At 51.9% G+C, this 13788-nt stretch overlaps 1 protein-coding gene across 1 annotated transcript in view; it reads left to right on the plus strand.

Annotated features, from left to right (window-relative positions):
• The window catches only part of SLC16A2 (solute carrier family 16 member 2), a 38824-nt gene extending 25046 nt beyond the window's left edge, over positions 1 to 13778 (plus strand). The window contains exons 2-6 of the mRNA XM_071569123.1: positions 4606 to 4750; positions 8650 to 9112; positions 9525 to 9668; positions 10172 to 10400; positions 11617 to 13778. Coding sequence (XP_071425224.1) covers positions 4606 to 4750; positions 8650 to 9112; positions 9525 to 9668; positions 10172 to 10400; positions 11617 to 11837 — 1202 coding nt within the window. The 3' untranslated portion in view covers positions 11838 to 13778. The remainder of the gene's footprint in view (positions 1 to 4605; positions 4751 to 8649; positions 9113 to 9524; positions 9669 to 10171; positions 10401 to 11616) is intronic.
• The last annotated feature ends 10 nt before the right edge of the window (positions 13779 to 13788 follow it).

Consider the following 13788-nt stretch of genomic DNA (forward strand, 5'->3'; position numbering starts at 1 on the left):
TTAAAGGAACAAATAGGCTTGACCACAAGTGCTACACAGTAGGAATTTTTAATGGTGTTTTTTGGAACAGTGAACTAAATACTGGTGGGATTTGGGTCTGTGTCTCAGTGGTAATTTCTCCTGTTGTTTCTTACCTTCCTACTCCCACCTGGTTCTGCTCCCAGAAACCTTCTTCTACTCAGCAAAATGCCAGCAATGAAGGAGCTTTTTCATCCTTTCAGATGGTCTTGCTGAAAAGAAAGCTGACCTGGTGTCCAGTGCATGGGACTCACCTGGGCTGACCTTGAGGGCCCTGCCCACCCCTTGCTGCCATGAACACACAGACATGGTGCTCACAGTCCTCACAGCCCCTTTGGCATCACCAGCCCCATTGCCGGAGGTGCTGGGCCCCTTGACCCCCACATGCTAGTCCTCCTCTGCCACAGGGTCCCCAGCAGCCCTGTCACCTGCTGTCAGGAGGAGACCTAGTGGCCAAAGCCTGGTCTGAGAGCTCCTCCAGTGTGGGCACTGCTTGGTGGTGTTGCATGGCTGGGGAGGTGGGCAAGTGGGTCACCTCCCCTATTTGTCCTCTGTCTTGAACCCAGAGCAAGTGGTGTTGGAAAAGATGGATCGTCTTGGCTGTGTTCCTTGGAACAGCTGGGAGTGTTCAAAGTCAGGTTGGACAGTGCTTGGAGCAACCTGGCTTTGTTAAAGGTGTTCCTGCCCATGGCAGGAGGTTTGGAATTAAATGATCTCTAAGGGCCCTTCCAGCCCAGAACATTCTGATTCTATCACTCTCTGTTCTCCTACACCATTGAATCACTTTTCCCCTTGGAGTTCTTCAACCACTGTGTTCTTTGTCCATGGTGAAGGCCACATTGGGTTGGATCAGCCACAGGCAGTTTGGTTGCCTTTGCTAGGCCAAGGTGGGAAGAAGCAATTTGTGGAGCTGTAGCTGGAGCTTTCCCCTGTGTGAAAGCTGATGGTGGAATGCTCTCCTTGGTCACCTTCTCTGCTCCAGCAAAGTGGCACCAGCCCCGTGCTGGGCTCTTCCCATACCCCAGAGCATCCCAGGACCACCAGATGGTCCCATCAGCTCTGGAGGAAGCCAGGGCTGCAGGTGGCCTGAACAGGGGTGGCAGCTCAGGCTGTTGCTGTCCCCCAGCCCACTCATGTGAGGGTGAGGAGTGGGCTGCGTGTGCCAGAGGCACCACAGCTGCTGCTTCATTGCCTGCAGGAGGGGCTGTGGTGGGATCAGGGTGGGATGAACATGTGCCAAGCAGGATCAGGGGAGAGGTGACTGCTGGGGACGGACACTGTGCCTTGAGTCACCTCTAATACCTCCAGCCTCTAAATCAAGAGTCATCTCCATTTCCCCCTCACCAAAAGCAGAGTACTCAAAATGCCTTTTTTTTTTTTTAGCTAAAAATGTGATTTCTGAAGCATTTTGTGTTTCTGTCAAGGCACCCCATGGACAGAGAGTCTCTTGGGTGTCACCAGACAGCAACTCCAAAACCAGCCCCTTCAACTGGTGCTCCCAGGAGGGGGTTGGACTCAGGGCACCTTGAAAGACGATCAAGTCTTAACCCGATCCCTGTCAAAGTTCTGGCAGCTCCTGAGCTGCTTCCAGCCCCCTTCAGCTGGATTTGGTCCATCCTTTCTTTTAGGATCTGCCTGATCACACCACGCTGCTCAATAAGGCTCCGTGCCTCTTGTGGGGGCTTGTCTGTGCGCTTCGATATCTCGCCCGGGTTATCAGCCACAGAGGTTGCAGGTGTGGCTGGGCTGGGAATTAGCCATCTCATCCAAATCCCCGTGGAAATCAGAAGCAAAGATTCCTCCCTTTTTTTCTCCTGTGAGCTTTAAATCAAGTCATAACTTCTCCAGCGTTGGAGGAGTTGTTGAGGTGAAGGTGGTTAAACCCCATCTGGTTTCCACTGGAGGAATGGCTGTTTCTGCCCTTCTCATCCAGGAAAGTCCAGGAGAAACTTCAGTGCTTCTTACACAGGTTGCCAAAAATAAATCTTCATCCGCTGGAGTGGATCCAGGGACTGTGGCTTCATGTCCAAAGGAGCTATGCTTCACCTCAACTCTGTTTTTTTCCCAGCCTGTGTTTTTCTGACATGACTTTCCTCCAACCTTGCCCAGACCCAGATGGATGGAGACCACTGACATCACAATGGGAATAAAACAGGGTGGGGAAACTGTGTAACCCACTCTCTGGGGGTGTTTTGGTGTGAATCACAATGGGATCAGAGCCGGGACTGAGGCGCCTCTCTCCTGATCTCCCACCTTTTGCCGAGGTTTCCTCCCAGTGCTGGAGCTGGCCCAGCCCTCCCGACGTCCCGGGGCTGCGCTGGGAAGCGCTGGGAAGACAAAACCCCGCTCTGGAAGTGAGGCTATTGTTCTTACTAATTTTAACTTGATGTTCTTCCCCAAGCCTATTTTTATTCATTGCTTGTGGTAAGCCCTTTCTCTAAGGTAGAGCAATTTGCCACAGGACTCTTTTTTTGGTGTGTTTACCGATTTTAATTGAGCGATATCTCCTTTTTACAAACCCAAAGCTGGAGGAGCTTTTAAGAGCCCATTGTTGAGCCTCCCACCCCAGGTTTGCTTTGATCTCCACAGGTGAGTGTGCATTTTTGGGGCCAGAGATTGATCCTGCTTATTTGCATGTAAATCCCTGGGTTATTAAGATCAGAATCTGGCCCTTTAAATTTAATACTTTGCTTTATGCTTTTATTTCCGCGTTTCTTAAAGTAATTTCCAAAAATAACAAACTTCAAACATGATGGGGCCATCTAACGTTTTACTGCCTTGGCTGGAGTAGAAGGAACATTTCTGGAAGTATATTATCCAATTTAACGAGCCTTTCCCATCCTGGCGTTGCTCCCACCCCTCACCCCTCTCGGAGTTGTTTTGGACGGCTCTCTGGATCTGTGCCACCTAATCCTATTAGAAGGACTTTCATTACACTGTGCCTTGTGTTTATAACCAAGAAAATCAGTCAGAGAGGGGGGGTCATCTCCCTCTCCCTCTCTCTTCTTTTAGCCTGGTGTCGAGGCAAGAGCCCAGCCAGTCCCACGAGGTTCCCACCCAGCCCTTGCTTTTCATTTTATTGCTCCACTCTGCATTTATTAAAGAAGATTTTGAAGTAAATTGGGTCCTTGTGAACTTATAATTAATTTGGAAGGGTCAGCTCTTCCCAGGCTGGGCAGACCTTTTTTGTGTGGTCGGTTTTGAAAGGCAGAGGTTGGAGAGGCTGTTCTATAGCTGGGATTTACTTTTAATAAGGACCTGGCTATTTTCTGAAGATCTCACAGCCCTGGAAGGATGGGGTGTTTTTGTGCAGGGCTGTGCTGAAAAGGTTTACAGAGCTCTTGGTTTGGGTGCAATAAACAACTCTGAAAAAGGTATAAAAAGTGCAAGGGACACTTGTACTGGGGCCAGATTTGGCAGGTCAGAGTCAGTGCCTGGAGCTCCAGGAGGTCTCCCCACTTGGTTGCTGGAGGCCCCATGTCCACCTGTCCTTCCTGCCCTGCCCCACACACTGCTGAGAGGGCCTCTTGTTTCTTATCAGTTGTGGTAGAAGTTAAATTTTTTTCCTTACCACATTGCTTTTCTTGAAATGTTGCCTTTCCTTCCCAAAATAATCACACAAAACCATTAAAAGTAAAAGGTAGAGGGCAGGAAGAAAATTAAGGACAAGAGGAAATGGCCTCAAGTTGTTCTAGGAGACATTTAGGTTGAATATTAGGAAAAAATTCTTCACTGAAAGGGGTGGTGAATCCCTGGCACAGGTGCCCAGGGCAGTGATGGAATCCTTGGGGGCACATGGTTTAGTACTGGCCTTGGCAGTGCTGGGGGAGTGGTGACCTGAGGATCTTAGAAGGCTTTTTCAACTGTAACAATTCCATGATTCCACAATGTGCTGAAATAATCTGCAAATAATAGGAGCTTCTGGGAAACGGCAGACAGACAGACAGACAGAGAGACAAACAGACAGTGGTTTTCTCTAGAGATGGGCTGAAAGGAGACATGAGGTGATGGTCCTGCTTGGCCATCATCTGGCAGGGCCAGGGCTGTCATCTAACGTGGCATCACCACGTGTCTCCATCAGCTCAGCTGCAACAAGGACTCTGCTGAAGGAGGGATGAGGGGCAGGGGAGGGGGCCTGACTGGAGAGCAGGGATGGATGAGTGTGGTACCTGGGAATGCAGAGCTGTAACTCAGGATGTGAAACTCTTCCTAGCCAAAGCTGGGGAAAAGAGGGATCTGAGGAGTTTGGGGGTCTTTTTGCCTGGAGGTGTCCTGTTGGAAATGGCATCAGTGGGGGCATCACCACACACACAGCCAAGGTTGTTAGGAAAAAGTGTTGGAAGCTCAGTGCATTCCCTAGGGCACATTTGAACCCAATGGAAAGGAATACAAGGAGAATTTGTCCACATCTCCAGTGCTGCCCCATCCATGATGATGTTGGGCAGCACGAGTGACCCCGGTGTTATTTGAGAGCTTCACTGTGTGATGGAGCTGCCTCTCTGCCAACACACCTTCAAAGCTGGAGTTGGTTTCTGGATGTGCCCCACCTCTCCCACCCTGACCATCACCTTTCTTCTCTCTCCCCAGCATGGGTTGGCTCTTTGGCCATGGGCATGAATTTCTTCTGCTCTCCCATCGTCAGCATCTTCACCGACCGGCTCGGCTGCAGGGCCACGGCAGCCATGGGAGCTTCCATCGCCTTCATCGGGCTCCTCTGCAGCTCCTTCACCAAGTAAGGCTGGGGAGGGGGGACACAGCTCCTTGGAGAGCTCCTTAGAGAGCTCCTCTTCCTCCCTGTTCCCTGCACCCCCCTGCCAACATGTTGCTGGTGCCTTTTGGGGCAAAGCAGGTGGTTTCTTTCCAGCTGAGAAGTGTCCTGGTGTCCCTACAGCCCACGTGTGCTCAGCCTGTTCCTTTCCAAATTGAACCAAGTTGGTATTTTTTCCTTATATAAAACAAAGGCAAATTTTACCTGAGTTAGGGACTGGATTTTATGGGATTTCAGGCCTCAGGTCCTTCATTTGCTCTTTAAAACAGGCAGCAGAGGTTGGTAGAGGTTGGTGTGCCTCTTGTGGGCAGCTCCAAAGAGGCACTCACAGAGAAAACCATTTTCCTCTGCAACCGTTTTCACATTTGGTGCTGAAAGGAAATTAATGCTTAAAATAATATTTGGTGGGTTACACCTGAGAGAGAGTTTCTGTGCAGGGCAGACAGGGACGGGGACACAGACGGGATCTGGAGCAGTTTGTGGTGTTCCTGCTCCAGCTCAGGCGTCTTCAGCAGTACAGGGTCATGGCCACTCCTCGTTTTCCATCCCTGATGCCATACCATGAATTTCTGTTGGCAGGCAGTGGCTGATGTGCATTTAAATGGCAGGTGTACCTGTGTGTCTTTCCAACCCAGACATTGGCATCTTTGTGGGAGCAAAAAGAGGTCACCTCTGGGGTAATTTATGTGATACTTGTTAAACAGAGTCTTGGAGACACCTCCAAAGCAGCTTTTGCTCCAGTTTTCCTGAATAAAAACATTACTTTGGGTTGGATTTCAGTTAAAATCAATATTGTTTTAATTAAAATGCTTCAAGAATTGGGTCTTAAAAGCAAATACACACTAGTTTTCCAAAAGGCAACTTGCCTGTGCTGTGCTCCTCCTGGCCATCCTACATGGGAGCCGATGGGAGCAGGACACCAGCTCCTACCCACACTGCTCAGTGAGATCCTTCTGCTTGTGCCAGCCCTGGTTCCCTGGATCTCCAAATCCCCAGCTGCAGGAGCCCCCCATTGTGCTGGGAGTGGGGATGCAGCAAAGGGCAAGGCCCTGACACTGGGGCTGATGGCAGCCAGGGGTTTGGGGATGCTAAACCCGTCTGGGGCAGTGGTGTGGAAGTAACCACCCTCTGCCATTTCCCTGCAGGTGCCACCACCTCATGTTCCCAAAGGTAACAGGAATTGGAGAAGGTGCAGTGGGTCCTGAGGGAAGGTGTGTCCTGGTAGTGCAGATCACAGCAGCTTCCCATGTAATCCTGCCTTCCTTCTAATCAGCAGGGCTTGGCCTTTCCCCCCCTGTACTGTAAAGTGTTTCTGCAAAGAAAAGGAGCTCGTGGGACCACGACTGCTGCCAGTGCTTTGTTATGTTGGGCTTAAAAAAATTGGAACAGTACAGGCAGAGAAGAATACTACTTCCAGGAGAGCTGCAGAACTGAAATCCCCATTTTCTGCCTCTCACTCTTGGATTCCTTTCCTTTGGCTCCCTTTTAAGGCAGAGGGGAGCCCCTCTGCAGCTGGACCGGAGCGAGGGAAGCTGTGCCGGTGCAGCCGAGCGGAGCCCGAGGAGGAGCAGCGAGGCTGTGGAGTTGGCACAGCTCCATCTGGGTGCTGAAGGCTGGCCCTGAAATTTGGAGCTTGTGGCTCCTGCTCTCCCAGAACTATGGAAAAGGTGTTTTCTGGCTCCCCTTGCCAGCTCCCACCACCACAGCTGGAGGTGACCCCCCCAGTGCTGGAGTGGCTGCAGGCACCGGTGCAAAGTGATGCAGTTTGGGTTTGGGGGGCTGAGGCAGGTCTGCATCAAGGCTCATCCCCCCTCGATCTCCTGGTTCCTCTGAAATGGGTTTATTCTGTCCAAACACAGGAACAGTGGATCCCAGCACTACGCCAAGCTGATCCCAAACCCTCTGAGCCACCCAGCCTGTGCAGCAGGACCCCAGTACCCAGCCCAGAGCCTCCTGCTCTCAAAATATTGGCAGTTTTATATGAAAAGCACTAAAGAAACCTAATATGCTGAAAAGCTGAGCTCTGAGGAAGGCTGGATGGGGTTGAGGAGAGGCTTTTCCTCTCTGTTGCCTTGCACAGGGGTGTCTTCTGCACTCGCAATCAGCTCAAGCCACCACGGTTCTTTTGTGTCCTCAGGAAAAGAGAAATCCCAGTTAAGGTTTCATCTTCCTTCCAGTGTTACGAGGGGTGTTTTAGCATGTTTAGATGATGGCCAGTTCAGCAGGGCTGCCTCCATATGCCCCCAGTTCCCTCCTAGCCCTCCTCCTCTGCACTGCTAAATGTTCTCTAGTCTTCTCTCCTTCACCTCCACCATTTCTGCCCAGTTCAAGCTGCCCAAACTTCTGCCAACAGGGATGAACCAAGCTGTTTCCATTGAGAGCTGGAATCGAGAGGAATCTGATGGAGAGAGCCCTCTTTGTCTCAGGAGATGGCATTATCCACGGGGCAACCTCATTATCCAAGGGAGATGATGCTGCCCTTCCCTCCAGAGAGCATCTGGCTGGTCCCCAGTAAGCAGGCTGGGAAATCCTGGCTAAGAAGCATGGCTGAAAGGAGCCCCTGCTCATGCAAGGGTGTCTTAGCATCAAGAGGGAGCAGATGGGAAGCAGAGCATTTGTCTCCACTTATCCAACACATCGGCTTAGCTGCGGCACCAAAGCTGGTGTGGCCTGGCCGAGGCGGCCAGGGCTGGTGCGTGGGAGGTCGAAGACAAGCCTGCGTGGCCCAGCTGCTTCCCTGGCTCCCACACAGGGGGCTTCTGATGTGGTTTCATTCTGGAGTGGCTGGAAATTGCCTTTCCTGACAGTCATTTGACTTGGAGCCATTGGGCACAGCAAGCATGTTCTTCTTTCTGCTTGGCAAGCTGAAGGGACAAGCATGTAATGGAAGGAATGATGTGGTTGCAAAGGTTTTCCCAACTTCCAACTGCTCTGTTAGATGTGGGCTGCTGTCTCCTCGCTTGCTTCATGGACAGCAGTCAGCATTGCACAGGAGTCATTCCAAGGGTTGGACCCCGTGAGCTGCCCAAGGGTCTCCATCCCACTCTCCTCCCAGGCAGTGTCTCATGGCAGACCTTTGAAGGTGGAGGCACTGCCTGGTGATGAAATAAAAACATCCTTCATCTGGAGAGAAACACAACAGGTTGTTTGCACTGCTTCATACCAGGCTCCTTTCTCAGATGCTTCTGTTGGCAAAGTTGGGCTGGCAATTGGGAAGCGGCTCCTTCTGAGGGCTCTCAGGACTTTCCATCTGCTCTGTAGAGCAGGCACTTCACTCCCTCCTTGAGTGCAGCCACCAATGTAAGGTACAAATGACATCTATTAACTGTCTAATTTAAGCTCTCAGAGGAGCTGAAAGAAGAAGAACTTAATTAACCAGTCTGGAGCCTGGGCAGAAACACCATGTTCCCTTCCTACGTGCCTAATAATCAGCAGGGTTGGTGCCTCCTGCTTTCAAACACTGGGTGCAAAATGTTTTGAATTAGTCCTTTCAGTGGAAAAATAAAAAGGATTTCTAGCTAAAAATATCTCACCCTCCCTACCTTAGAAAACGTTGTTTGCTGTAATTTAAAAACCATTGAAGTTACATCAGCTTCCCAAGGAGGGCAGGTTGGCTGCTGCTTCTCCTGGCTGCAGAAAGCTCTCCCCAGCTAAACTTAATTTTCCTGAAGGTTTAATGTGCCGGCTGTGCAGTGAGGATAATCCTTGCTTTGTCTGGGGAGGAAACTCCTCAGGGTCAGACTGTCTGTGCAGCACCTGTGGCATGTGAGACCCGGGTCTCGATGCCCAGTTTAGCAGGAGGCCTCCTTACCTACCAAACCTCTGCCTGACATCACCCTCTCCACATGTTTTTGCCCCACTAGGTCTCTGGAAGTTCGTTATTTCACGTATGGGATCCTCTTTGGCTGTGGCAGCTCCTTTGCCTTCCAGCCCTCGCTGGTCATCCTTGGTCACTACTTCAAGCGCCGCCTGGGCTTGGCCAACGGCCTCGTGGCCGGCGGCAGCTGCCTCATCTCCGTGCCGCTCCCCTTCTTCCTCAAGATGGTCGGGAAGGCCATTGGGCTCGCACACACTTTCCAAGTACTCAGTGCCTTAATGATCATCCAGATCTTCTTGTCCATGACCTACCGGCCCCTCCTGCCGCCCTCCTGTGACTCTCAGCACGATGGGCAGGACAAGCTGGGCAGCCGCAGCGTGAGGCAGCAGTGCTGGGCCCAGACACGCAAGTACTTCAACCTGAGGGTTTTCCGGAGAAAGACCTACCGGATTTGGGCCTTTGGGATCGCCACTGCTGTCCTGGGATACCTCGTACCTTACATGAACCTGGTAAGAGCCTTGGCTGGGATGGGAAGGGGAGGGAGATCCATTTGCCTGGAGTGAAAGCGAGGAGGAGGTGGGAAGGTGGGATGGGCAGTAGGGACAGAGGCCAAGGAACTGCTGGACATCCTGCAAACAGGAATAATGCTGAGAGGATGTGGATTTTTAATTGTAGTTGTCCTCTGCGCCAGGTGGGCAGAGCGATCACTCCCTGTGGTCCTGAGGACAAGCATCAGGAGCAGGAGAGGAAGGGCCTGTTGGGTTTGGTGTGGGTGAGGGTGATGTGTGCAGCCCAGTGTGGTGAGGACATGAGGGTCTCACAACCGCCCCTAAAAACATGAGCCCTCTGAGGGAAGTCTTGTCCCTTTTGGGATCAGCTTTACTGAGGCTTCACGTCCTTTTGTCCTTCCCTCCATCGCAGGTAAAATACGTGGAGAAGCGATTTGGAGAGACCAAAAAGGACTGGATCCTCCTGGTTTGCCTCGGAGCCATGTCGGGGCTGGGGCGCTTGATTTCAGGCCGTGTTGGCGACTGCATCCCTGGGCTGAAGAAGATCTACCTGCAGGTACGTTGTGTCCAACCCTCTGCAGAGGTGCTGGCCAACCACAGCGGGTCAGGGAGTGGCATCTCCATGTTGGGCTGCTTAATCTGGTCAACCACAGGTTGCAACCCCTTTACTGACTGTTTTCTAACACCCTTATCTGCTGTTAGGGAAGAAAATTTATTATGCACATGTGTGAGGGAAGTTAAACACTTGACTCGAGATCTCAGTGTCCCTACAGCAAAGAAGCTTCACGGTACCAACTCTTCCCAAGCTACTGACACCCTCTCACCTTCTTGTGGTTTTTGAAGAACAAACTGCTGAAATTGAGCTGCTAATCCAGCAGTTAATCCTCCTTAACCCTTCTTAAAAGGTTGTTCTTAAGGGCCTGTCTGAGACAGGAGCAGCAGATGGATGGCATTGCTGGCTCTAGAGAAGGGAGCAGTGACATTGACCTGTTCATCCTCATCTTCATGACTCTTCCTGCTGCACATCCCAACTCCTCACACCCCCTTTTATCTCCCCAGGTTGCATCCTTCATGCTGTTTGGCATCCTGTGCATGATGATCCCCCAGTGCCAAGGCTTTGAGGGCGTCATTGTCATCTGCCTCTTCCTCGGCCTTTGCGATGGCTTCTTCACCACCATCATGGCCCCCATCGCCTTCGAGCTGGTGGGGCCCATGCAGGCGTCCCAGGCCATAGGGTACCTCATGGGGCTGATGGCCGTGCCCATGACCGCGGGTACACCCATAGCAGGTGGGTGGTACTGCCATGATGGACCTGGACCTGGTGTTGGGAGGGACATGCTGGGAGCAGCTTTCACCCATGGTGGTGTTTTGGTGTGGGACCAGACTCAGGGTTTGGAATTTTCTGGCTTATCATGTCACATGGGGGTTGAAGTATGGGTGTGACATCACTCTGTGCTATGTCCTGTAGCGTCTCAGGGCCTTTCTCCAACCTGATGAAAGGTGACCACTGGGGGAAGAGTGAACCAAGATCACATTAAGTGATTTCTGCTTCAAGTTCAGCTAAAAATTGGCAGATAGTAGTTTTCTAGGATTGATCCAAAGTTAGAAGTAGAGACAGCTGAGCCTCCCCAAGAGTTGGGTCTGTGTTCCAGCACAGCAACAACCCCAACACCCTTAACAGCGATGGCTTTGCCAGAGCTGCCCCTGAACATCTGCATCAGCAGGCACTGAGCTAAAGCTGGATAAACTTCTCTGATCTCTCTGCTTCTGGCAGCAAAGTTCAGTTTAACGCCCTTGTGAAGGAACTTGGGGGTTGAAGACATCTCACTGTGTGGGTGCTGCTGCAAGACACCCTGCACTGGACTTACTGGGTGATGGGGCCCATTTCATTGACCAGATCCCCAGGGAAGTGTCTATGCAGAACACACTCCGAGGGACTTCTGCAGTGCTGATCAATGGCCATGTGTTACACTCCAGGGTTGCCTGGCTCTGTTGGAACTTGCCAAACTAACAAATGCAGAATCTGGTTGGGTTTCAAAGGCTTGGCTATTGTTTGTAACTGGCAGCATAGATAAAATATCTGTAAGAAAAGCAGGGCTTCCAGATGGAGACAATCTGCAGAGGAACAGCCCCTGCCTACTTTTCCCATTGTCTCCTGGCTGGAAAGCCTCTGGGAAGAGCCACCTGAAGTGTTTGGTTTAGCACGTCCCAGCTTGTATTTGGGATGTGTCCGTGTGTCCCGTTCTGGTTAAACAGGAAAGATGGCTGAGGTTTTTCTTCTTGGTTTCTTGGTACACAGTGCTGGCTGCACACATCCCTCAATCCAGGCCATAAAAACTCCAAGAAATGCAGTGGGCAACAAAGATTATTTTAAAACCCCCAGTCTCCCCAGATCTGGTGGTTGACGCAAGCTGCAGCTCTCCCTGGAAGGAGGGAACAAGCCGCTCATTAGACTAACGAGGGCTTAGACTGCTGTGGCTCTAACCTGCGTTGTTCTCTTCCAGGATACCTCACTGATTACTTTGCGAATTACGACGCCGCCTTTTACTTTGCCGGCGTGTCGCCCATCATCGGCGGCGCGGTGCTCTCCGTGGTGCCGCTGGTCCACCAGAGGATGCTGAAGAAGCAGCGCCTGTACTCCGGCAAGGACAAGATGCTGGCGTCGGAGGCGGTGGTGAACGGGGAGCTGCTGCCGGGCTGCCCGGCCTCCGAGGCACACATGTGACATGGCCCCGGCGCCACCGCGGCCACCAGCAGCTCTCGGTAGCCCCAGCACAGCCCTTTCCCAGACAGACCGCAATTCCCGATGATGGCAGATGCACTATGTTTGTAAAGGAAAAAACCATGGAAAGTTCTTCTAGTTAAAGGCTTTTAACTGGCAGAAACGCTCTTTCTCGGGACAGTTTTGATTTCAAAGCCACCCTTTTTTCCCCCTCTAACCATTTTTCTAAGGAGAACTCTCACCAGGATTCAAACTTGATTGATCTCCCGCTCCTCTCCCCAGTTTTCTATACGTCACAACAGAGGTTTACAGCTAATAAATGCCTTTTTCAAGCAGGCCACGGATGGAGCTTGTTGAACTTTGCAGCTGTCCATCCTCCTCGTCCTCGTCTGGTGTCACGCACGTGTCACGTCTAAGGGAGACAAGCCCTCCCCCTCCAGCACCGGGGGCTGTTTTGGAGCCACAGATCCAAAGGAGGAAGTGCCACTTTAGTCCAATGCACAAACCAAACACTTGTCAGCGAGTCCCACTTCCACCTTCTCTCCTCCCTTCCCGCTGCTCTCCCACAGGGAGCTGCAGCTGGGATGATGGATGGGGAGCTGAGCCGGCTCCACCCAACGGAGCCACGTGGGAGCACACCCTTCCTGCAAAATATGCCTTAAAAATGCATGGACGAGACCAGCAGGTCCCGTGGCCACTTTCTGCCTCCGTTTTCTGATTGGGCTTTTGAGGTGCAAAACAGAGGGGCAGCTCCTGGCACAGCCCACGGCGGCCAGATCCGCAGGGCCACATCCGTGGGATCGCTGCCAGGATGGGCACTTCGGAGCCATTGAGGCACACGGGGATGGGACAGAGCCCTGTGGGCCATGGATCAGCTCCTGTGGGGGCATGGCTTCCCTGCTGGGCACAGGGACACCCACGGCTCTGGGGGTGCTGCTGGCTCAGGGCACAGGGTGCCACCACTCTTTTTGGGGGCCAGTGGTGTATTATGCAGCAATAACCACGAGTCAGTATTGGCAAGGGGAGCCTGGTGTTTCCAAAGGGTTGGAAAGCCCCAGTAGCATTTAATTCGTAGCCTGTGTGTTGTCATGGGGAGCTGGTGCAGCATCAGTGCTGTCCCTGGGGGACAGGGAGAGAGCACAAGGAGATCACACAGCCAGGGAGTACCCACCACACAGAGTGATGGCAGAGCTCAGCCTTGTGCAGAAATTCATCATTGCCCAGAGAAAATTATAGAAATTGCAGTTGCCCAGAGAAGCTGTGGCTGCCCCATCCCTGGAAGTGTCCAAGGCCAGGTTGGACAGGGCTTGGAGCAACCTGGGCTGGTGGAAGGTGTCCCTGCCCATGACAGGGGGTGGAATGAGATGGGCTTTAAGGTCCCTTCCAACCCAAACCATTCCATGATTCTATGATCATCTCCAGGCATTGTTAATGAGTTTGGCTAATGAGAGAGAAGGGAAGTTCTCCTGCCCTGGTGGGTCCCTGTGTAAACAAGGAGCCAACAGTGACTAGGGTACCTTTTCCTGGGAGAGAGCAAGAAACAAAACTCACTTTTATCCTGGCTGCAAACTCATGCCTCACTGGATTTTCATTTTGTTCACCTGTCATTAAAAACTGAGGCACCTGAAGAGGGACGTGGGCCATGGAATCTCTCCATGGTCTCCGGACAAGTGTGGGGGTTTGGAACACCAAGACCAATCTTTGCTGTGGATATTTGGGTTCAGTGGATGGCCCCTCCTGTGGGCAGTGGTGGGGTATTTGTACATAGGGTCAGGCCCCTGCATGCTCCTCTGGCCCTGATTTTAACCCACGTTGGTTAATGCATTGTAAGGTCCTGTGGTCTTGTGGCCCTTCTGTCCCCATTTGAGCTGGAAAATTACCTGGTGTGTTGTGACGTGTCTGTTTATGATATAAAATGAGATGTCTGCTTGTCTCTTTCTTCGATACACTTTTC

This window comes from Pithys albifrons, chromosome 14 (assembly GCF_047495875.1).
Source record: "Pithys albifrons albifrons isolate INPA30051 chromosome 14, PitAlb_v1, whole genome shotgun sequence".
Classification (NCBI taxonomy): domain Eukaryota; kingdom Metazoa; phylum Chordata; class Aves; order Passeriformes; family Thamnophilidae; genus Pithys; species Pithys albifrons.